Source organism: Priapulus caudatus, unplaced genomic scaffold (genome assembly GCF_000485595.1).
Source record: "Priapulus caudatus unplaced genomic scaffold, Priapulus_caudatus-5.0.1 Scaffold489, whole genome shotgun sequence".
In the NCBI taxonomy this organism is placed as follows: Eukaryota; Metazoa; Priapulida; class Priapulimorpha; order Priapulimorphida; family Priapulidae; genus Priapulus; species Priapulus caudatus.
The window spans coordinates 185,792-212,061 of NW_014577550.1; the positions used below are offsets into that span (position 1 = coordinate 185,792).

Here is a 26,270-nt window from a genome sequence, read left to right on the forward strand (position 1 = left end):
TAAAAAAAGAAAAAGAAAAAAAAAGAAGTTGGAAGTGTAGTAAATATAATTGTGATAATATTAATAAAGTTTACTTTTTGCTACTAACATGTCTGTTTGTTTCTTGAGAATAAACAATATCGAGATCGCATTAGACGTACATGAGAGAGGAAATCACATCTATAAATTAGAAAGGCCCCTTGTAATGAATAGAAATGTCCATAAAGTAAGTACCCAAAGATATTACAATATTTTTTGCCTGGTAAGTCAAAGCAGTGAAGTGAAAATAAAATCAATTTTCTTATCCAAGCACCCTAGAAAATGTTGAGACCAAGTCATAACAAACATGAAACACAACCAAATTTCGGATGCAGTTCATAAATAATCTTATTCGTGGTATTAATTAAATAAAAATTTTCAACAGCTAAACTCGTGTAAATATAGTTTACATCACTAACCTAAAAATTATTTACAAAACTTCTAGTTATGTATATTTAAATAATAAAGAGTGAAAAACATGCTCATTACGAATGCATACACCTGTACATTTGCTATATTATATATATGGAAAAATAATAAGTTTGGAGTTGCATATATATACTTATCATCAGTAAACGTGTAAGAGAAATCTGCCGACAATTGCCCTGTCATGGGATGACGTGTGTTCTGCATATAGGGCAAAGAGCCTAAATAAGGTAACCTTAATCATCTTATTTAGGTACCTAAATAAGGTTTAGGTTAGTCGACATGGGCCACATACACAGTCTATAACAGACCAGAAACTCACAAATTGTATCATCAAATTATGTACTGAGCGAATGCTTAGCGGATCATGACGACGGATATTACATCTACGCCTGTCGCACATAACCCTGGGTACTACTATATGTGCCTAATGAGACATCCAAGGTTCGTCTTGCAACTGCTGCTTTCTGTATGCATGCATGGCCCTCTTGGGCGGAATAAGCGACTGCGCTAGTCCTACTCTGCGCTTCCTCTGCACATCGCTATCAGTACTGTCACTTCCTGCATCGCACTGATAAGGATGCTGGCGGGCAGAATCGCCGTGACCCCGGCCGACTCCCTGCGGCGTGCCACTCGTCTGGCCTGCGGCGCCATGCGCCGCGCGAGGCTCGCCACCTCTGCCCGCCGGCGTATCCCTGTCGTGGAGGAACTTGCAGCTCTTGCCGAAGCGGCACTTTCCCTTCAGGAACTTGTAGCAGGCGCGCTTCGCTGCCGCGCCGCCGCTTCTCGCCTCCGCCTCGCTCAGCTTCACGTGTCGCTCCAGTATCGCGTGCTTCGCGTGTTCCGCGTCCCGATACGGGTTGCTCCACACGGACGCGCCGCGCGACAGCGACTGCGGCGAGGTCATGACCTCGACGAAGCTCGGCAGCGCCGGCTTCGACGGCGAGTTTTTGTCGTCGCGCGTCGCGGGCTCGTCGTTTTCGCTGCTCGACGAATCCGAGCTTGCGTCGTCGTCGATGAGAAAGTTCTTCGCCCCGCTGGCGGGAAAGTGCTCCTGCTGCTTGGTGTTCGTCTGTCTGCATGCAGATACAGACGAGTTAATACGTAATTCGAATGTATATAATTATTATATACACACCAGTGCTTAAACATACCATGAAAGCCCACTACAAATTCCATTCAGTATAGTGCAGTGATGGAAGAAATTGAAATGAGATATGGTGCAAACTGTATTTTCGTACACATATATATATATATATATTACAATTTACATCAGGGCCAAACAATTTGATAAGTCAAAAATGGTAATTACTAATTATTGATGAATGAATTGAATTTCTCCACACAGCATGCTCACAGGCACCCCAGAAATAAGTCATGATACATAACCTAACTAATAACTAACATAACTTTAAGAAGCAACTAGACAGAGGGCACTCACGGAGAGTGCATACCTCCGCGAGCGTGTAACATGTATGTGTATAACAGCTGGCTCGCTGCTGGCTGCTGCTGACTCGACGCCCTAAGGCGAGCTGCTGCTGACTGGATGCCCTAAGGCGAGCTGCTGCTGACTGGACGCCCTAAGGCGAGCTGCTGCTGAATCGATCGCGCGAACACTACACACACACACGCGAACACACACACACACACGCGCGAACACACACACACACACACGACCGATCGCATTACCTCCCCTGCAACTCTGTTGCGCGGAGGCAATGACGTGATACTTATATTCTAACCAGTGACAGTGCTCATCTGGCTGTCTGTGCCAGTGCTAAAGCAAGACAAGTGCCGCGAAGCGACAGCGCTCATCTAACGTCTACTGCGGTGACTCTGTGGTGGAGTGGTGGGATTCTAGTAAACCCTGTTAGTCCCAAATGTGTTCACATACACGCCGAAACAGTGGAATGCACAAGGATGGTATCAGGAACCTTCTCAAAGGAATGTTCGTTGGAATCGTTATGAAAGTTGCCACGAGATGGCGCGTACGTTTAAGTGTCTTCAGATTCAAGATGGAAGCTCTCATTGTACGTAGTAGCAACAACTATTTTGCCAAGCAGATATAGGCTAAGCACTCATCCATGTTTACGCTACGCAAGCCTACAGGGCTGCAAAATGTGCAATTAGAGAGCCTCTCCACCTGCTAACCAATTAACGCAGGCCAAAAACTGCACCCAAACACATGCACTGCATGCAGCACTTGGCAGCTGCCAACGTTTACATGGTAACATACTGACAGTACAGCAATGCCCATAGAAAGTTAACGATTTACAGGAACATACACCTTCTTTACAAATTTAGCTTTATTGAATTTCACCTGTGACATTGTAGCCTGCATGCATCCAGCGCATGGATAGATTCTACTAGCAAACCCGGCAGTCAAATTTCTTTCTAACAGACAGCTCCAACAAATCCAAGTTTAACCCTCCGCTTGAGCGGTCAAAAGGTTATCTGAACTTACTTTTTCGCCATGCAGCCAAAAACGTAGATTTCATGGTTCCTTTCAATAATGCCCATAAAAATGCTAGGTCAGGTCACCGCTGCAACAACAAAAAGGTTTTTCTCAATCGCCCCGTCAGAACCATGCTCCTCAGAAAAATGTCTAAAATCTGCCGTGCCCAATGACCTTTGACCTGTGCACTCCAATTTCGCACAGTGATGGCTTTTCCTACCATGATGGCTAACACCAACTAGCACAAGCCTAGTGCGGCCATTTCAGATTTGGCCGCAATTCTGATTCCTCCCTATACCTTAAGTTAAGGAGTGGAATGTTCCTCCTTTACACCTTTGACCTTTGCACCTTTTGAACCCCAGCTCGACATCCCAACTCGTTTTGACAATCCCCCCCAATGCTGCCGAATATCGTGACCGTTACAACGTCAAGCGCGTTATGATTTGTGCCCAACTGCTTGACGGACGGCGAGCGGACGCGGCGGACGGCACGCACGGACGGAGCGGACGGACGAGGAACGACACGGACGACGATGACGACGATTCAAGCGATGTCTACAAGCTGCATCCTGACTATGTCATGCAGATGAGCTAAGAAGGGATGTTAGAAGTCACAAGTAAGCGTGTATTTCTGAATTTCAGGCTTCAGGCCGGCTATCAGCCCTCTATGTGCGTGCCAGAGCAACTGCTTCTCACATGAATAGAGCGAACAGCGGAGGAAGGAGACGAGGGAGAAAGTGGTAGATAGCGAGAGAGAGAGAGCAGAGATAGAAAGGAAGAGGGCGGAGATTAGCAATAGTGCAAACGGAGCCGAGAGGGAGTGAGAGGCGACGGTTGGTCAGGAAAGTAAGAGAGAGAATAGAGAGAGAATGCAGAGGCCTTATAAGAGTACTCCTATTAGATATTCTACATACTTCCTACCTTGTCAGTCCAGCGATTGTTCGTCGTCTTACTGTATTCGTTCTTTGACTGGACAAATCATTAACTCCTCCCCCAATCCAGCCAATTGCCATTACTGCATTACATACGTACTTGTTTGCATTATCTTGTTATGTATTAGTGATGCGCCAGTGTAATGATGTAGTGAGAAATGATTTTTACTGTGCTGAAGTAAAGTGTCGTAATAACAACCGCCTTGTCCAAACGCCCAGCTGGCGTACGAACTTGTATACATTTAACGCTTCTTCAAGTACTAGAAGCTGAACGTATACGCTGAACCCTACACATCCACACCGCGATATAGGTTCAGTTAGCAAAAGAATTATATTTTTTTTGTCAACAGTAAACAAATTGGTGCTTCACATTCTACTTGAGGTCGTCAAAAGTCACCAGACAGGTACTCATTGACACAGTGGAAAAATCCATTCATGTTCTTTTAATAACATTGCGAAGTTTTCAGTGTTTTTCACCACTTTCATGACACCTTACGTTATTGCTTTGGTAACAGCAATTGTCTAGTAACAATAAAATGTCTTAGAACCTTCGTATTCACCGAAAACTGCAGTTCTCGAACTATGTTTTTATAAACATTCGTTTTCTGTCATGTTGAACTAACGAGGAAGTGATGGATTAGCTTGCATGGCGCCACCCGCTTATCTGCCATTTTAAGGCGCGGCCCGGCGGCCGGGCGCACTGGGGGCCGCGCGTCACACGGAGCGTTTTTGGCCGGAGCCAATTAGGCCCGTGCCAGAGTTGGCTCGAGCAGAGCGTTGCACCGGACATTTTTGCCGGCCTAATTAGGCCCGAGCCAGATTTGGCCCCCTATCGAAAACGTCGGGACCAGAGGCCCGAGCCAATTTAGCACAGCTTTCGGCGGCGGTTAGAGAGGTAGAATTGTGCGCGTAGATGCCGCGAGGTGTCAAACGTGATCTTCGACGAAAAATAAAGTCCAAAACAGCTATGAAAATTCGGAAAATTTGATCAGGGATGGCACGTTTTCAGATTATAATTAACTCGGAACGTAAGTAAACACTCTAAATAGTAACAACGCCACTCATCGCACATAGCTGCCAACAGTATCATGTGAGATATTTGTGCAGATAAAATTTATCTTGAATTTGAATGTTGGGACAGACAGGTATTTCACTTGCGTAGGTCCGTTGAAACGCTCTGACTCAATTAGGCCCGAGCCAAATTTGCTCCGATCAATCTAGCATTTGGCTCGGAGCCAAAACGATGCCGCTGGAACGCGGACTATAACACAGTACAGGGCTTGCACTTGTTTTTCAATCGATCACTGACACAGAATCAAAGTTTACCAATTCTGCCATTAGCATTATCGGCATTACGATAAATTTTTGCGTTACGAGTGGTCAAATCCATTTTTCTTGCTATAACTCCATAAAAATCTTAGTGATTTTTATGTTTGGTGTAATCAGGTGATATCTTCGCTGGTCCAGATGAGATATAATTCAGCTTTATTTAGTTTTTCTGGAGCAAAAATCTCGCAATAACCGTTTTAATAGACCCATAAAAAGTTCTCATCTGTCCTGCAGCCATGTCCTGAGAGAATGTCTAAACTCTGTCGTTTGATCCTATTGTGCTGTGACCGCGACCCTCAAATTGTTGCAAGAGGTTATTTAGTTTTCTCACCGATGACGCTATATACCCAATATCAAGAGCATAGGTAAAGCTGGGAGTGTTGATACTTTGACTGCCAGAATTCTGCATCTTCCTTCTATTTAGCTTCTATGCTCTCAAGTCATGAAGGGACTATTCCCCCTTCTTTTCCCCCTTCTAAACATTTGACCCTTGAACCCTGATTCATCATCCACTTGCGTTTCGGAATCCTTCCTATGACATGTCCAAAGATCAACATCGTATGTTCAAACCGTTTAGATTTGTACCGGTATTTGTTATCGGGCAGACAACACTCATGCCATCTCTACAAGCTGATGTCTGACTTTGTCAGATGAGCCTAAAAATAATAACCAATTCCATTTGAATTATTGCACACCCTCATTACAGAAAAATCGTAAAGGACCCTAGAAAGGAATTGCAGGGTACGGCAATGTCCCTACAGTCAATTTATGATCGCAGCTGATCGAGCGTTCTTTCAATTTTTATTAATTTATACATAGTATGAACCCTAATGTAATAACAAAATGGTACTCAATAATAATTTTAATATATATAATATAGTCACAGTGCTGAGTATGAGTGACCGATCTTTAGACTATAGTATTAAATTGATTTATAAATAATAACACTGCACAGCGTGCAGGTTGGTAACGCTCATAGGGTCATGTCCACCTTTTATTATTTTAATTATGTAAATGAATATTAATATATTTTAATTATAATTTTAATAAATATTAACTTGAATAAAAATAAATAAGAATTTTTATATTATTTAAGTTACTGCGGAACGTACCCTCGGTAACTATTTTGATATGCGGTTAGGGTTAGGAGTTAAGGTTAAGGGAGTAGGCGTAGCGGGCTCCTAGACTCGTTAGTGGAGTAGGCGAGGTACGGTCCGCATATTAGATAGTACCAGGGTACGTTCCGGCAGTACCCTGGGGGACATAGACCCTCTCCGCGTTGGTAACTTGTCACCGGTTGCGGCGGGTTGGTGTATCTGCTTACTCCAGCTATGCTTTCAATAAATTCTAGTTTCTAACAAATCAGAAATCTTTACTTCTACTTCTACTTTAGAAGTAAAGATTTGTTAGAAAACTAGAATTTATTGAAAGCATAGGACATATTTAGCTCATCTGACAGATATTAGAATTTCAAGAAACTGTATAGTACTGTATAGTGCAGTATTGTAATTTGTATTTATAATATAACCAGTAAAATGGCAGTAGTTGAACACCAATCAATGACCAAGTCAAGTGTGACGAGTCACACTCACAGTCTGTGATAGAGACGTAGTAGGGCACTTGAACGCGCGTGCACTACCTCAAACCCATTGTGCAGATGAGCTGTAAATAACACGAACTTTCATATAATAATCCTTCCTGTATGCCATCGTTTACACTTTCCTCATCAGATTCACTCCCACTACTAGATCCACCCATAATTTGCAACAAGGAGGTGCCATGTTGTTTTTGCGACACTATCGCTGAGAAAATACTCCTTCTCCTATTTATGTGTTTTATCCTATTTAATTTTTAATATTTATTTAATAATTTATCTATAAATGTTTTTTTCGATTTACGTTAAAGTTAGTCGGTACGGATTAAATAGTATAATTATATTTATCAACTGATGCGGCCAAATGGAATGGGCAGCTGTGAGTTGATGGGCGAGACATGGTTGAATTCCGCCGGCACTGATACAAGATGTCTGGTAAAGTAAGGCATAGAGTTTGGTGCAAATCCAACAAAGCAGTACTCTCTCTGTAAAGAACGAATTCTGAAAGACTGTCACAACATATACATTGATCAGCAAATGGTAAGTCTGTCAACTCTGTTAAACCCGTGTTGTCTTAGATTTCTAGGTCGAGTAAAAACAATAACAACCGTTGCATTTTGTCATGAACGTGTCACTGTCGCAGATGGGGTCGTTGTCGTATCAGGTACTTACTAGTACTACTAGATACTACTACAGTACAGTACAGATATGTACCCGAGTAGTTTTAGGTTGTTTAGTATTTATGTTATATATTTTTATATGAGGTATATTTAGAGTTAGGGTTAGTGTTAGGGTTAGGGTACACTTCTGTAGTACAACTTGTCTGGTTTGTGTATACGATATATGTACCTCGGGTACATATCTGTATACTGTAGTACCTGACGCGACAACGACCCCTTGAGCGTCACTGTCGCTGATACTGATAGGGGTCTATATCGGAGGGTACCTGGGTACGGTTTGATATATCGGGAAAGTACCTCGGGGGTACTATACAGTATACGCTGCGTACCCTGCATTGTCCACCGTACCCTGACTTTCAGCCAACTGATCATGAATATATATAGTATACACAACATATAAAACCCTAACAAAATAAACATATGGTTTTGCATAAAAATGATAATTTTTAGTGAATGACAAGTTGACAACATTTAACGCTCTCCCTATGATTAGCCTGACAGGCTGTGCGACGGATTGTCTATACAGCCTGACACCCTTCCATACAAAAAAACCATCACTCTGCAGATCTAGATGAATAACTCTGTATATCTCAAAATAAAACTATTCTATTACCGTGCCTTTGACTTGCCTTGTTTAAAATATGAACGTTAACTCACAGTTGTCTGCCTTCTAAACTAGAATGTATCTCTTAATTCACGTTATAATCTGGCTAATTCTCACAGCATATCAAATTTCAAATCAGCTTTACCGCCAGGTTAGGCAAGGCAGCGAAACCGAAACGGAAGAAGACTCGCTAGAAAATACTACAGAAATGTACGATGGCTCTCACGGCAATTACACACCAAAGCAAGTGAAACGATGTTCACAAAGTCTGGGCCATTTGTAAAACCTTGATGACATGTTCTCGGATGTTGGGGGTGTTACATTAGGACCCGCAGATTGTTTAATTTTGCTTGGTTCGATGTCCATTTGCGATTTAGTCACAGTCGGAATGATAGCAAACATGCGGCGAATTCATAAATGTTGTTGTGCATTCGTCTCAAAAAGTTGCTGTAACCCGTAAGATTCCAGCGCATGTAGTGCAGCGCACTGATGGTTACAGGAAGGTGGACGTTTACGATTCATTTGTATATCACATGTGTGGTGTTCTTTGGCGATACTTGGAATATAAGGCAACTACCGTGTTTAGCTGGCAGCCAAGGTTTGAAACGTATTGTAACCCTAGCAATACCGTTTCTTGGAGCTGCCCTATGATAGGCCTACTGGTGGGTGAGGTATTACCGCCGCAAGATATTGTGAGTTGCTAGAACACGGGCGTCGAAGGAGGATCACGTGATGTGGCTTGCATTGTGTTAGGATTAGGGTTAGGATTAGGGTAGGAAATAAGCCACGTCTAGCACGGAAGGTATGACTGTGGAATCTCTCTGTGGAAGATTTGGACTTTGAGCGTACGAAGTGACTAGTGCTGCCACGTAACGGCACCCTCCTTCGACGCCCGTGTTCTAGCAACACCAAGATATTGCCGCCCGTCACGTCCATATTGATTTTTTAAATATTTATGTCAATATCAAACCATTTTAAGCTGAGCTATTGCCATGGGTCGTCGTCCGTCGTACGTCTGTCCTTCCGTCAACATTTGGCTACGGTCAACGATAACTCAGGAACCGTTTGACCCACATCTTTGAAATTGGGTATAGTTGTTACTGCTATGCTCCCATATAGACGTCCTATTTGCGAGCACGCCAGTCGAGTACTTTTGAGCCACAGCAATTTTTTGGCAAAAATGGGAATTGCCATTAGTCAGTTCAGCTTCAACGGATTTTGCTCATTTTTGGTATTGTGAATGAATAATGGCTAGGGTTTTGATATTTAAAAAAAAATGTGCAAATTAGGTAGGTTTTGGCAATTATATAGCTATTATATAGACACGCAGATAACAAACAGTCTGTGGTGTCACACTCGTCTGGTTCGTTTTACAGATTTCATTGACAATATCTTTAATGCAAAATTGGTATTTCCTCTCACTCTGCCGATAAAACGTCTATATTAGAGTAAAGTTTTACAAAACATGTCGGAACGCAGCATAACCTATTTATCGAACGCCATCGCTAAGAAACATCAAAGCGGGTATAGCGCCATCTACCGTCACAATTGTGATTTATTTTTGGTTTATAAATTATTAATGCGAATACAGATGGCAACCGTGCTAGCACCGCCTAAAAAACTCATACGAAGTAAACACTTCCATCATATGCAACCAATTAACCTTTGACAAAAGTTGTGTTATGGGCAGTGGAAACACCATTGTCACGTGGTAATATAGCCAGCTATGGAATAAGCGTATCCTCTCGAATGTTACACGTTACACATCGGGAGCTCCGCTTTTAGGCAGTGCCTAAATCTGAATATTATAAAAACGTTAAATGGCGATCATTTAGGTGTAACGCCATCGCTCGCCCACATCTCAGACTTTCACATCTCAAACATTTATTTTCACATAAAAAATTACACATATAATTATCAAGAGTATATAATGGGAGTTCTCCCATATATACTTTTCGTTTCTATAATGTACGTCGATGGTTGCTCAATTAAAACTGACTTCTTCTCACTCATTCATTTGTGTCCTTTTTTGTGGTGAGCTACAGTGTCATTGACACTTTCATTAAACTAGAATAGGAGTTGTTTATTGAGGTAGATAATTAATTTTATGCAATTATATTTTAATAGAAATTATTTTAAAATGTATAAAATTAATCAAATTATTTGAAGTTGGAGAAATTGTGTTTACTAACGTTCTGCCCTGGTGAGGAATAAAAAATTTCAACAATTAGAACACAGAAAGTTAATAATTGTTATTTATATACCAACAATTCTACTGTTATTACGGACATTTCTGGTGTGTTATGCAGTGTGTATCTTTCTGTGCAGTGGGTTGCATTTAACTGTTTCAGTAGAAAAGTGGTTTACATAGGCTCTAGCAGTTGTAATATAGACTGTGAATTGTCAGCTGTGACATAATCATGACAAAGCCGCTGCTGCTGCTGCAGCTATACCCTAGTTGCATAATTGCCTAATATGGTTCACTCCAAGTCAATTTGGGGTTGTTATGCAATGACACCCCATAGGATGTAATCTGCTAATATATATAGTATTGTCTCTGTGTACCTAAGCAGAACAGGACATGCCTAATCCGTTTTATAGCAAGATGCAAAAATACTTGCTACCCATTGTCCCTAAATTTTAGAACCCCTAGTAATTTACATCAGAAGTGATGTATTCTTTAGCTATCCATGTAGATGTGTAAGTAGTAAGTACATGAAGTGACATCCTATTATTGACAGCAAGGCTGCTTATATAATAGTGCCCGTGTCACTGTTAGTGTTATGGTTATCCTTATATAATCATGTATGCTTCCTCCTCTAGGGCTGGTGCCAATTGCAGAGAAGTTGGGTCTATCACTGATGGCACCCAGGAAGAAGATTAACATCTTGTTGCTAGGCAACCACTCTGCTGGGAAGAGCACTTTCATAAACTGGTGAGATATAATTATTGCCGGCCTGCTTTATATTCGAGTCTGTAGAAGACCTGCTGTTACCTCGCTCAGATTATAGACACGCAAATCCTACCTCAGTATAACCTGCTTAAATGAGGCCACTCCTGGAAGATTTTTTATTGGTCGTCATCTTAACGAGTTGTTGAGATCGGGTCGATGGAAAAAATGAAATTTAACCGTTTTCCTCGATTGGTTATAAATGCCTTCCCTCTGGACGTTTTTAAGTTTGAGCCAAGATTTGTGGCACCAAAGTTATGTTTAGCCACCATTTGTGAATTCGAAATGAAATGACATTGCAAATTAATGGAACCAGGCTCAACCAGCAGTAGTCCCATGTGTGCCTGATGTATTTGAGGAGCAAAACACATCTAAAGATTGCCTACCCATATTATATGCCTGCGGATCCACACTTGCAATACAGTGTTGAGGTACCTCAAACAAAAGCCTAAGCCTATCCCTAACCCTGACCCTAACCTTAACCTTAGTTCTAAACCTAACCCAAGCTCAATCAGGATAATGAATCATATCAAAAGTAGTTCGACTATCATTATGATTAATTGCCTACTGTTTGATTGACCTACTAGTTATTGACTGTCAATTGATTGGTTTGACCAGCATTCTCCAGGGCTCTAGCAAATTGCTTTACATCATTACTAGCTAGGGGCATGTGGGATCACTGTCCGCATGGGTCTCTGACATTGTTAATTTCCATCTCAAATCTACACACTATAGACGTTTAGAAATTTTCCAGGCCTGGATACACATATATATATATATATATATATATATATATGCTAGCTTCGTTATCAACTGCAAGGCTAAATATGGCCAGATAGTACCCTGTCTTCATGTGTCGTGATCTTGGTGATATCGTATCAGTTCAACTTTACATTACCCGTGGCTTAATTTGCTCTTTACTGCTTCTAGAACAATCCTTCCAGCCACGTAGGGTGCACTGCAAGTTCGTGTATTTGCGTTGTGCTTTTCTTCGCGTTTGTCTTTCGATTTCATCCTGCGCTCGGTCGTACATCGGTTATGATCTCACACTGCTCCGCGTCTCATAATTGCCCCCGCCCCCAGCACAGCTTTAGCTACTGCCCACCAGAGCTGCGTAGATGCAGGGAGGGAGTTATTGTGTGGATGAGCTATAGCTGACACCGTGCTCGGGTCAACCGCCGAGAGGCGGATGGGGAGTTGCTGGCGCGCACCAACACAAGACTCTGCGCTTGTGAATTCGTTCAGCGATTACGTCACCCGAGCTTCGCCTCTGCATGAGTTAATCGGTGCTAGCTGGACTTATGTGTCAGCGCTGCCTGGCAACCCTGCGCGGTTGTTTGCTTAGGTGCAACAAGTGCAGCTGCGTGCTGTTGATGATGATGTTGATGATGATGATGATGATGAGTTGGTACTGCTCTGTCTCCCCCGCACACCATGCATGCAACATCACCGCACAAGCCGCTGCTCGTAGCCTGCTAGAGTTACACACACTGCTGACGGACAAATGGTTGCAGAGTTGCAGATGGCTGTCCCCTGTGTGGGGGGTACCGGTGGCAAGGGCCTGGTTAGGGCGCGTACTCCCACCTATCTACCGGCCACAGTGTGCGCATGGGTGCGGAGGCGTTTGGGATGGATGCTTTGCGTGCTGGCGTATGCAGTGATGTTAGTTACTTACATATATAATCAACATCAAGTAGTATATGAGAGACTTAATTAAACAGCATTGAAATTAAGAAGCCTGTGTGTGTGAGAAATGTGATGAATATGATTTTTTTGATTTATAATGATTATGAAAGTGTACAGTGATAAACATGATGGAATGACAAATATATATAGTAGACAAAAATACATTACTAATAATATTTAAAATCATCAATTTTTTTTACTAGTTTAATGCAGCCAGTCGTGCTCAAAGGTTAGCAGCCCTGGGACTAGGGGTCAGGTTGTTATTTCCTGTTAATGCACTGGAAATATTTGGATTTTGCAAATCTGTAAGCGTAGGCGCATTGATAGGAGCAGTATGAAGCTCTCAGTGTGAACGCGCTTTTTGCTTCATGGCACAGACTTAATTGTAAGCATTGCCACAACCACCTGTTACGAGCTGGTGCTAATTCATTCATATTCAGATCGACAGGCTTCAATCACTATGTGATGCTAACATTATCACTGTGTTGTTTATGTGATAGATCATACTGGGTGCAAGCTGTGCGTACGGCTAACTACTGTACTGTAGACTGGTGTCATCATGGCTACCATAAATACTATTGTGGATTTGTTCGTGTAGAGTTATAGTCGTATAGCAGTACCCTAAATGTACAGGAAGGTATCATTGTTTGGTACTCTGAAATGAGCTTATGTTTGCTTATGTTGTTAAATCAGCTCTTGGTATCAGTAGTAGATGGAGATTGGAGATAGAATGGAGATTTCTCTATTCATGTGCTACTGCTGTCGTCCGTTACAAATCAAATGCTGACTGATGCTGAATGAAGATGCTGAATGATGACTGAAGATGCTGTCTGATTACATATGGGCGCTACAGCTGTGCATGCTTGTAGCTTTGCATTTATTACCAGGAGTGAATAATAGAGATCTCTATTATTCACTTCTGATATTACCGACTAAATGCTTGTGAAATGTTGTTGAGTTTTGAGACTTTGTTGACTTCTAACATTGGCCTCGTTCAACATTACGGTAGGTCTCATTGTTTATTTATGTATTAAATATGACTACAAATCTAATTTAATCTTATTTGAAGCCATTCAGCTAGTAATTATGCAGTACTTAATGCCAACAGATATTCGAACTGCCTTGACCAGTTGTACGGCAAGGACATGATAATAATATACGACTGGCCAAAGTTTACATTTGAAGTAGTGAAACACTTTATTGTAGCTCGTATACCATTATATCATGAGTCAACAAATTTGTTTTATGATGATGATGAAATAGATACTGGCTCTCGTTATTAAATACACCGAGGGCCATAATCTACCGCAGCGCGTTATTTCTGATGCTATCTATCATATATACGCATGTGGTCCGCGTGTTGTAGTGAATTGACCGTGGCATGCGAAGTGCTCTGTTGTTGGAGTCCACCGGGAGCCATGCAGCAGCTACTGGGTGTAATCGGCGCGTAGTACTAGTAGCTTGTTGCTACTGCGGTACGGACGGCGTAAGCTGTGTGCTGCTGCTGCTGCTGCTGAACGACCGATCGCATTACCTCCCCTGCAACTCTGTTGCGCGGAGGCAATGACGTGATACTTATATTCTAACCAGTGACAGTGCTCATCTGGCTGTCTGTGCCAGTGCTAAAGCAAGAAGAAGGGGATGTTGGAAAGTCACAAGTTAAGCGTGTATTTCTGTAATTTCAGGTTTCAGGCTCTCAGCCCTACTAGTGCTGCAGAGCAACTGTTCTCACATGATAGAGGAACAGGATGGAAGGAGAGAGGGAGAAAGTGGGTAGATAGCGAGAGAGAGAGAGAGAGATAGAAAGGAAGAGGGGGAGATAGCAATAGTGAAAGGGAGCGAGAGGGAGTGAGAGAGGAGGGTGGTAGGAAAGGAAAGAGAGAGATAGAGAGAGAATGGGCAGAGGGCTTATTAAGAGTACTCCTATAGATATCCTACATACTCCTACCTTTGTCAGTCAGTGATTGTCTCGTCTTACTGTATTCGTTCTTTGACTGGACAAATCATAACCTCCTCCCCCAATCAGCAATTGCATTACATAACGTACTTGTTTGCATTCTTTGTTATGTATTAGTGATGGCAGTGTAATGATGTAGTAAGAAATGTTTTTACTGTGAGTAAATGTGTTGTACATATCAACCGCCTTGCAAACGCAGCTGGTACGAATTTATACATTTAACCTTCTTCCAAGTATTAAGAAGCTTTTAACTATAACGTTGTAGCCCTACACATCCACACCGGTATATAGGTTCAGTTAGCAAAAGAATTATATTTTTTTGTCAACAGTAAACAAATTGGTGCTCAACCATTCTATTGAGGGTCAAAAGGTCACCAGACAGGTACTCATTGCACACCAGTGGAAAATCCATGTCATGGTTCTTTTAAAGTAACCATTGCGAGAGTTTTCCAGTGTTTTCACCACTTTCATGACACCTACCGTTATTGCTTGAGTAACAGCAATTGTCTAGAGTAACAATAAAATGTCTTAGAACCTTTGTATTCACCGAAAACTGCCAGTTTCGAACTAATAGTTTTTGTAAACATTCGTTTTCTGTCATGTTGAACTAACAGGAAGTATGGATTAGCTTGTGGCGCCACCGCTTATCTGCCATAAGGCGCGTTCACACGGACGTTTTTGGCCCGAGCCTAATTAGGCCTGTGCCAGATTTGGCTCGAGCCGAGCGTTCACACGGACGTTTTTGGCCCGAGCCTAATTAGGCCCGAGCCAGATTTGGCTCGAACCGAGCGTTCACACGGACGTTTTTGGCCCGAGCCTAATTAGGCCCGAGCCAGATTTGGCCCCATCGAAAACGTCGGACCAGGCCCGAGCCAAATTTTAGCACCAGCTTTCGGCGAGCGGTAGAGGTAGAATCGGTTGCGCGGTAGATGCCGCGAGTGTTAAACGTGTACTTCGACGAAATAAAGTCCAAAACAGTATAAAAATTCGGAAAATTTGATCAGGATGCACGTTTTCAAGATTGATAATTAAACTCGGAACGTAAGTAAACACTCTAAATAGTAAACAACGCCATCTCGCGACATACTGCCAAAGTATCTGTGAGATATTTGTGCAATAAAATTTATTTGAATTTGAATTTGACAGACAGTATTCACTTGCGTAGGTGTGAACGCTCTGACTCAATTAGGCCCGAGCCAAATTTGGCTCCGATCCAAATCTAGCCCATTTGGCTCGAGCCAAACCATGCCCGTGTGAACGCGACTATAGACACAGTACAGGCTTGCACTTGTTTTCAATTCATCACTGACACAAATACAAGTTTACCAATTCTGCCATTAGGCATTATCGGCATACGATAAAATTTATTGCTGTTACGATGTGGTCAAATCCATTTTTCTATGCTATAACTCCATAAAATCTTAGTATTTTTAATGTTGGTGTAATCAGTGATATTTCCGCTGTCAGATGAGACTATATTCAGCTTTATTTAGTTTTTCTGAGCAAAAATCTCGCAATAACCGTTTTAATAGACCCATAAAAAGTTTCTCATTCTGTCCTTCAGGCCATGTCCTCGGAGAATGTCTAAACTCTGTCGTTTGATCTATTGTGCTTTGACCTGCGACCTCAAATTTTGCAGAGGTTATAGGTTTTCTCACCATGACGCTATATACCCAATATCAAGAGCATAGGTTAAGCCGTTTATACTTGTGCCAGAATTCTGCATTTCCTTCTATTTAGTTCTATGTCTCAAGTCATGAAGGGACTATTCCCCCTTCTTTCCCCCTTTCTAACATTTGACCCTTGAACCCCGATTAGTCATCCCACTTGCGTTTCAAATCCTTCCCTATGACATGTCCCAAAGATCAACATCGTATGTCAAACCGTTTAGATTTGTACCCCTATTGTTATCGGGCAGACAGACACTCATGCCATTCTACAAGCTGCATATCTGACTTTGTCAGATGAGCTAAAAATAATAGACCAATTCCATTTGAATTATTGCAACCCTCATTACAGAAAATCGTAAAGGACCCTAGAAAGGATTTCAGGTAACGGCAATGTCCTCAGTCAATTTTCATGATCGCCAGCTGATCGAGCTCTATTCAATTTTTATTAATTTATATATAGTATATAACCTAATGTGATAACAAATGGTACTCAATGATAATTTTAATATATATAATATAGTCACAGTGCTGAGTATGAGTGACCAATCTTTAGACTATAGTATTAACTTGATTTATCAATAATAACACTGCACAGCGTGAGGGGTTGTACGCTGCCATGTAGGTGTATGTCCCAGGTAACTCCGGCACGTACCTGGGTCTATTTTATATGGTGGGTAGGTAGGGAGTAGGCGTAAGGCGGCTCCTAGACTCGTTAGTGATGTAGGCGAGGTAGGCCGGCTAGTGATAGTACGCCAAGGGAACTTTCGGCAGTACCTGGGATCATAGACCCTGCTCCCGTTTGTGAACTTGGTCACGCGGTTGCCGGCAGGTTGTGTTTGCTTACAGTTTGCTTTCAATATAATTCTAGGTTTTCTAACAAATCTTTACTTTACTTTACTTAGAAGTAAAGATTTGTTAGAAAACTAGAATTTTATTTGAAAGCATAGGAACATATTTAGCTGATCTGACACTGGACAGATTATTGATTTCAGAACTGTATGATACTGTATATGCAGTATTGTATTGTATTATAATGTAGCACAGTAAAATGCAGTATTGCAGACACCAATCAATGACCAAGTCAAGTGTGACGAGTCACAGCCTGTGATAGAGACGTATAGGGATTGAAACGCGCCATGTGGCACCACTCAAAACCATTGTGCAGATGAGATGTAATAAACGAAGCCTTTCATATAATAATCCTTCATGTATGCATCGTTTACGATTTACTCATCAGATTCACTGCCACACTCGATCACGCATAATTTGCAACCAGGAGGCTGCCTATGTTGTTTTGCGAACACTCTAGCTGACAAATACTGGAGTTTGTATTCTATTAATTTTAAATGATTTATTATATATATTTATTTTTAAATGTTTTTTCGATTTACGTAAAAGTATCGCTACGTAAATAGTATAATTATATTTTCATATATGATGATGCGGCCAATGAAAGTGCGGCTGTGAGTTGATGGGCGCAGACATGTGAATTCCGGACGCATGATACACAGATGTCTGGTAACGTAACGGCATAGGTTGGTGCAAATCACAGAAGCCGGCTACTCTCTCTGTAAACGACGAATTCTGAAAGAACTGTCACACATATAATTGAATCCAGCAAATGGTAAGTCCTGTCACTCGTTTAAAACGAACCGGTTGTCTAAATTCTAGAGTCGACGGTAAAAAAGCCAATAACAAACGCGTTGCATTTTGTCGTGAAGCGTGTCCTGTCGCAGATGGGTCGTTTCGTATCAGTACTACAGTCAGATATGTACCGAGTTGATTTTAGGTTGTTTAGTATTATTTTATATTTTTATATGAGGTATATTTAGATTTAGGGTAGTGTTAGGGTTAGGGTAACTTCTGTAGTACAACTTGTCTGTTTTGTGTATACGATATATGTACTCGGGTACATGCTCTGGGCCCAGTCCTATTTGACACGCTCCAAGGTTTAAAAACCCTACCTTAACCTGTACTGTAGTACCTGACGCGACTACGACCCTTGAGCGGTCCCTGTCGGTGATACTGATAGGGTCTATGTCCCCAGGGTACTATCGGAGGGGTACGGGCCTGGGTAGGTTTGATATAATCGCCCAAAGTACCTCGGGGTACTATACGCGCTGGCGTACGGCTGCATTGTCCCAGCGCGTACTGATTTCACCAACTGATCATGAAATATATATATATCTGACACACATATATTACAACCCTAAACAAATATAACATTGGTTTTGCATAAAAATGATAATTTTAGTGAAGTGACAAGTTTGACACTTTTGAACGCTTCTTCCCCTATGATTAGCCCGACCAGGCTGTGCGACAGATTGTTATACAGGCCTGACACCCTTCCATACAAAAAACGCTATCAGCTCTGCAGATCTAGATGCTAACTCCTGTATATCTCAAATAAACTATTCCATTACCGTGCCTTTGACTTGCGCTTGTTAAAATACTATGAAGCGTTAACTCACAGTTGTCGCTGGCTTCTAAACGTAGAATGTATCTCTTAATTTCAAGTATAATATCAATTCTCACAGCATATCAACTTTCAAATCAGCTTAGCCCGCCATGTTTAGCAAGCATACGGAAAAACCGAAACGGAAAATGACTCGCTAGAAATCTACACGAATAGTACGATGGCTCTCACGGCAATTACCTCCACGCAAAGCAGTGAAACTGATGTTCACAAAATGTCTGGGCATTTTGTAAACCTTAGATGACTGTTCTGCGATGTTTGGGGTGCGCTTTACCTGAGGACGCAGATTGTTTAATTTTGCTTGTTCGATCGCTTGCGGATTTTAGTCACAGTCGGCATGATACAAACATGGCGGGGATTCATAAATGTTGTTGCATTCGTCTCAAAAAGTTGCTCGTAACCCGTAAGTATCACGCATCGTAGCGAACTGATGTTACAGAAGTGAACGTTTACTGATTCATTTGGTATATCACCATGTGTGGTTGTTCTTTGGCGCTACTTGCCACGTCACAGCCGCCTCCTTCGACGTGCCGTGATTCTAACAACACCGCAAGATATTGCGCCAGTCACGTGCATATTGATTTTTTAAATATTTGATGTCATATCAAAACCATGTTTAAGCTGGCTATTGCCATGGGTCGTCGGTCCGTCGTACGTCCTCCTTTTCCGTCAACATTTGCTACGGTCAACGATAACATCAGGAACCGTGACGCCACATGTTTGAAATGGTATAGTTGTTCCTGCTATGCTCCCATTAATTGAACGTCCTATTTGGCGAGGCAGCCCAGTCAACGTACTTTTGAAGCCACGGATTTTTTGGCAAAAATGTTTTATGCATTAGTCAGTTCCAGCTTCACTGGAGTTTGCTCATTTTTGGTATTGTGAATGATAAGGGCTAGGGTTATTGTATTTTAAAAACTTTATGGCAAATTAGTAGGTTTTGGCAATTATATAGCATATTAATATCAGACACAGCAGATAACAAACAGTCTGTGGTGTCACACTCGTCTGGTCGTTTTACAAGATTTTCATTGACAATATCTTGTAATGCAAAATGGTATTTTCTCTCCCACCGCTGCCGATAAAACGTCCTATATTAGAGTTAAAGTTTTACAAAAACATGTCGAACGCAGCATAACCTAATTTATTTCGAACGCCATCGCTAATGAAAATCAAAGCGGTAAGCGCCATCTACCGTCACAAATTGTGATTTAATATTTGGTTTATACAATATTAATGCGATATACAGATGGACAACCGTCGTGCTAGCAACCGGCCTAGAAAACCATACGAAGTAAACACCTTCCATCATATAGCAGCCAATTAACCCTATTGACAAAAGTTGTGTTATGGGCAGGGAAACACCGATTGTCAGCGTGGTAATATGCAGCTAGTGGAATAAGCGTATCTTCAATGTTACACGTACACATCGGGAGCTTCGCTTTTAGGCAGTGCTATAATTGAATATTGATAAATAACGTTAAATGGCGATCATTTAAGTGTAACGCGATCGCTCGCGCCACATCTCAGACTTCACATCTCAAACATTTTTTATCACAATAAAAACATTACACTACTTAATTATCAAGAGTGAATATATGGGAGTTCTCGCATATATACTTTTCGTTTCTATAAGTACGTCGATGGTGCTCAATGTAAAAACTGACTTCTTCTCACTCTCATATTGTGTCCTTTTGTGGTGAGCTACAGTGTATTGAACACTTTCATTAACTAAATAGGAAAAAAAGGTTGTTTATTGAGGATAGATAATTAATTTATGCACATTATATTTAATAGAAATGATTTAAAATGTATAAAATTAATCAATAATTATTTGAAGTTGGAGAGAATTGTGTTTACTAACCGTTCTGCCCGCTGTAGTGAATTAAAAAAATTTCAACAATTAGAACCCAGAAAGTTAATAATTGTTATATTAGTATACCAACAATTCGTACTGTTAATGTACGTGACTAGTTTCGGTGTCGTTTATGCAGTGTGTATCTTCTCTGTGCGTGTTTGCATTTAACTGTTTTCAAGTAGAAAAGTGGTTTACATAGGCTGCTAGCGCAGTTGTAAATTAGACTCGTGAATTGTCAGCTGTGACTAAATCATGACAAAGCTGCTGCTGCTGGCAGCTATACCCTAGTTGCCATATTGCCCTAATATGGTCACTCAAAGTCAATTTGGGTTGTTATCAATGACACGCCCATAGGATGTATCTGCTAATATATATAGTCTTGTCTCTGGTGTACCTAAGCAGAAGCAGGACAATGCCTAATCCGTTTTATTAGAGCAATGCAAAAATAATTGCTAACCATTGACCAACTAAATTTTTAGACCTAGTAATTATCATCAGAAGATGTATTCTTAGGCTATCGCACTTGTGAATGTGTATGTGTAAGTACAGGAAGTGACATCCTAGTTATTGACAGAAGAGCTGCTTATGAATAATAGTGCGCCGGTGTCACTGTAGTGTTATCGGTTATTCCTTATAAATATGTATGCTTCTCTCCTCTAGGGCTGGTGGCCAATTGCAGAGAAGTTGGGTCTATCACTGATGGCACCACAAAAGAAGAATAACATCTTGTTGCTAGGCAACCATCTGCTGGAAGAAGCAGTCTTCATAAACTGGTAGAGATATAATTATTGCCGCCTGCTTTATATCGAGTTGATAGAAGACCTGTGTACCTACGCTCGAGATATAGCACGACGCAAATCCTACCTCATTAAATAAATTACCTGCTTAATGAGGCCACTCGCCTAGGAAGATTTTTTATTGCGTCGTCATCTTTAACGCAGTTGTTGAGATGGGTCGACTGGGAAAAAATGTAAATATACCGTTTTCCTCGATTGGTTATAAGTCTTCCTGACGGACCGTTTTTTAAGTTTGGAGCCAAGATTTGTGGCACCAAAGTTATGTTTTAGCCACCATTTGTGAATTCGAAATGAAATGACATTGCAAATTAATGGAACGGCAGCAGTAGTCCCATGTGTGCTGATGTAGTTGAGGAGCAAAACCATCTAAAGATTGCCTACCCATATTAAATGCCTCGGATCCACACTTGGCAATACAGTGTTGAGGTACGGCTCAACAAACCTAAGCCTATCCCTAACCCTGACCCTAACTTACTTATTTTTCTAAACGTAACCCAAGCTCAATCAGGATAATGAATCATATCAAAAGTAGTTCGACTATCATTATGATTAATTGGCCTACTGTTTGATTGACCTACTAGTTATTTGACTGTCATTGATTGGTTTGACCAGCATTCTCCAGGGCTCTAGCAAATTGCTTTACATCATTACTAGCTAGGGGATGTGGGATCACTGTCCGCATGGTCTCTGACATTGTTATTTCCATCTCAAATCTACACACTAATAGACGTTTAGAAATTTTCCAGGCCTGGATACATATATAATAATATATAATATAATATATATATATGCTAGCTTCGTTATCACTGCAAGGCTAGATATGGCCAGATAGTACCCCTGTCTTCAATGTGTCGTGATCTCGTATCAGTTCAACTTTACATTTACCCGTGCTTATTTGCTCTTTACTGCTTCTAGAACAATCCTTCCAGCCACGTAGGTGTGCACTGCAAGTTCGTGTATTTGCGTTGTGGCTTTTCTTCGGCGTTTGTTCTTTCGATTTCATCCTGCGCTCGGTCGTACATCGGTTATATACTCAGACTGCTCCGCGTCTCATAATTGCCCCGCCCCAGAGCACAGCTTTAGCTAACTGCCACCAGAGCTGCGTAGATGCAGGGAGGGAGTTATTGTGTGGATGAGCTATAGCTGACACGTGCTCGGTCAACGCCGAGAGGCGATGGGGAGTTGCTGGCGCGCAGCACATCAGCAAGACTCTGCTCTTGTGAATTCGTTCACGATTACGTCACCCGAGCTTCGCCTCTGCAATGAGTTAATCGTGCTAGCTGGACTTATGTGTCAGGGCTGCTGGCAACGCTGGCGCGGTTGTTTTGCTTAGGTGGCAACAAGTGCAGCTGCGTGCTGTGATGATGATGTTGATGTGATGAGTGATGATGAGTTGGTACTGCTCTGTCTCCCCCGCACACCATCATGCAACATCACCGCACAAGCCGCTGCTCGTAGCCTGCTAGAGTTAGCACACACTGCTGACGACAAATGGTTGCAGAGTTGCCAGATGGCTGTCCCCGTGTGGGGGGTACCGGTGCAAGGGCCTGTTAGGGCGGCGTACTCCAACCTATCTACCGGCACAGTGTGGCGCATGGGTGGGCGGGCGTTTGGATGATGCTTTGCGTGTTCTGGCGTATGCAGTGATGTTAGTTACTTACATATATAATGCAACATCAGTAAGTATATGAGAGAACTTAATTAAACAGCATTGAAATTAAGAAGCCTGTGTGTGTGAGAAATGTGATGAAATATGATTCTTTTGATTTATAATGATTATTGAAAGTGTACAGTGATAAACATATGGATGACATATATATAGTAGACAAAATACATTACTAATAATATTTAAATCATCATTTTTTTTACTAGTTTAATGCAGCAGTCCGTGCTCAAAAGGTTAGCAGCCCTGGGACTAGGGGTCAGGTTGTTTATTTCGCTCGTTAATGCACTGGAAATATTTGGATTTTGCAAATCTGTAAGCGTAGGCGCATTGATAGGAGCAGTATGAAGCTCTCCAGTGTGAAGCGCGCTTTTTGCTTGCATGGCACAGACTTAATTGTAAGCATTGCCACAACACACTGTTACGAGCTGGTGCTAATTCATTCATATTCAGATGCGACAGCTTCAATCACTATGTGATGTCTAACATTATCACTGTGTTGTTTATGTGATAGATCATACTGGGTGCAAAGCTGTGCGTAGCGCTAACTACTGGTACTGTGGCTGGTGTCATCATGGCTACCAAAATACTATTGTGGATTTTTCGTGTAGAGTTATAGTGTATAGGCAGTACCCCCTAAATGTACAGGAAGGTATCATTGTTTGGTACTCTGAACGAGCTTATGTTTGCTTATGTTGTTAAATCAGCTGCTTGGTATCAGTAGTAGATGGAGATTGGAGATAGAATGGAGATTTCTCTATTCATGTGCTACTGATATCGTCCGTTACAAATCAAATGCGGACTGATCTTAAATGTCTGAATTACATATGGGCGCTACAGCTGTGCATGCTTGTAGCTTTGCATTTATTACGCAGGAGTGAATAATAGAGATCTCTATTAATCACTTCTGATATTACCGACTAAATGCTTGTGAAATGTTGTGAGTTTTGAGACTTTGTTGACTTCTAACATTGGCCTCGTTTCAACATACGGTAGGTCTCATTGTTTATTTATGTATTAAATATGACTACAAATCTAATTTAATCTTATTTGAAGCCATTCAGCTAGTAATTATGGCAGTAATGCCAACAGATATTCGAACTGCTTGAGCGTTGTACGGCAAGGACATGATAATAATATACGAACTGGCCAAAGTTTACATTTGAAGTAGTGAAACAACTTTATTGTAGCTCGTATACCATTAATATCATGAGTCAACAAATTTGTTTTATGATGATGATGAAATAGATACTGGCTCTCGTTATTAAATACACCGAGGGCCATAATCTACCGCAGCGCGTTTATTTCTGATGCTATCTATCATATACGCATGTGGTCCGCGTGTTGTAGTGATTGACCGTGGCATGCGAAGTGCTCTGTTGTTGGAGTCACCGGGAGCCATGCAGCAGCTACTGGTGTAATCGCGCGTAGGTAACTAGTAGCTTGTTGCTACTGGCGTAGCGACGGCGTAAGCTGTGTGCTGCTGGTGCTGCTGCTGCTGCTGATGATGATGATGTTCTGCGGTTTGTGGTGGTGGTGATGATGTTGCTGCTGGTGCTAGTGGTGCTGGTGTTGCTGCTGCTGCTACTGCTGCTGCCGCGGCTACTGTGGGGTGGTGTTGCTGCTGCTGTTGGTGGGGGGTGGCAGTGGCGGTGCTGCTGCTGCTACTGCTGCTGCCGCGGCTACTGGTGGCGGTGGTGTTGCTGCTTTCAGGAGCACATTGTTGTGGTGATCGACAGCCACTCGGTGGTGTCGACCGATTAATAGGTGATCGTGAAGTCACGGCCCATCTTGCTAAGCACCCATGCACGCACGCACACGCACATCGCACACATGCACACACCGCACGCATGCACACATGCGAGCATACACCCATATCCGCATGCAATACGCATGTATGTACATACCCCCCACACACGCATATATATATATAATATATATATATATATATATATTATATATATTATCCCTTCCCTAATCACCAACCATCCTCGGCCTAGTCAGCGGTGGTGGTGACTGCTGTTTTGATGTGCCTTTCGGGTTGTGTAAGAAGATTGCGGGCAGTCCAACAGGAAGTGATTGGGACACAGAATTCTGATGCAGTGGTGGCATGGTCAGTGGGTGCAAGTTTATCAAGTGCGCACGTGCGTGTGTGTGCGCGCGCGTTCCTGCAAGCATTTGCGCTCGCGCGCGCGTGTTTGTGTGTGCGTGGCACTGCGTGCGCGTGTGTAAAGTGTAGATTTGAGTAGCAGTTATTGTTTTTGAAATTAATGGCTGCCTCTCGACGTGCGGCAGGCTCAAAAATATTCAGTGGCGATAGCGTAATGTCCCAATACCCACATATATACGCACACCCACGCCCGTACGCACAGTAAATGTTCACAGCGGCCTATTCAGCTTGAACAGATGGCAGTGTTACTGTGTTAGCAGGCTGTTGCAAGTCCCTCTCTCACACATGTGGCCCGAGGAAGCTGATACTCTACAGGTGGTGGTATGTCGTTGGTGATGCTGCTAGACTGCTAGTTCACACGGTAGTGGAAGGCAGCTCGCAAGCGAGCCAACCACCAACCAACCCCGCCCGCCTGGCTTGCTGGTTGGTTGACTCGCTGGCTGGCAGCCTGCCTGCCTGGGTGGCTGGGTGGCTGGCTGGCTGTACACACACTATTCTAGCTGTCTCGCTGCTTCATTTGTCGTGTCACTGCCGTCGTAAGAGGTTCCTGTCTGTCAGCAAGTATCTCCAACAACGAGGGGTGAGTGTGCCGTCTGTGACAGTGTCGTCTGTACCTGCTGTCTGTACCTCCGTCTGTCGTCTATACCTGCTGTCTGTACCTCCGTCTGTCGTCTATACCTGCTGTCTGTACCTCCGTATCTGCCGTCTATACCTGCTGTTTGTACTTCCGATTTGTCGTCTATACCTGCTGTCTGTACTTTTTCCGTCTAGTCGTCTATACCTGCTGTCTGTACCTCCGATCTGTCGTCTATTCTCTGCCTGTTTGTACTCCGGTCTGTCGTCTATACCTGCTGTCTGTACCTCCGTCCTGTCTGTCTATACTGCTGTCTGTACCTCCGTCTGTCGTCTATACCTGCTGTCTATACCTCCGTCTGCCGTCTATACCTGCTGTCGCTGTACCTCCGTCTGTCGTCTTACCTGCTGTTTGTACCTCCGTCTGTCGTCT

The 26,270-nt window shown here is 42.3% G+C and overlaps 2 protein-coding genes across 2 annotated transcripts in view; one reads left to right on the forward strand and one right to left on the reverse strand.

Annotated features, from left to right (window-relative positions):
- The window catches only part of LOC106810952, a 40,446-nt gene that overhangs the window by 3,446 nt on the left and 10,730 nt on the right, over nucleotides 1–26,270 (forward strand). Inside the window, exon 2 of the mRNA XM_014814435.1 lies at nucleotides 10,861–10,972. Within this exon, the coding sequence (XP_014669921.1) occupies nucleotides 10,861–10,972 (112 nt within the window). The remainder of the gene's footprint in view (nucleotides 1–10,860; nucleotides 10,973–26,270) is intronic.
- Nucleotides 342–6,933, reverse strand: LOC106810955. Its single transcript, XM_014814444.1, has 2 exons — nucleotides 6,838–6,933; nucleotides 342–1,520 (listed from the first exon to the last, which is right to left on the reverse strand). The coding sequence occupies exons 1-2, from the start codon at nucleotides 6,915–6,917 to the stop codon at nucleotides 872–874; spliced, it is 729 nt and encodes a 242-aa protein (XP_014669930.1). The 5' UTR covers nucleotides 6,918–6,933; the 3' UTR covers nucleotides 342–871.

What these genes read in the sequence shown, in the direction of transcription:
- LOC106810955 (XM_014814444.1), bottom strand. Translation starts at nt 6,917, where the DNA reads ATGGGTGGATCTAGTAGTGGGAGTGAATCTGATGAGGAAAGTGTAAAC. An exon ending in GAAGGATTATTATATGAAAG is followed by an intron (nt 1,521 to 6,837) that starts TTCGTGTTATTT and finishes ATCTGCATGCAG; the next exon opens with ACAGACGAACACCAAGCAGC.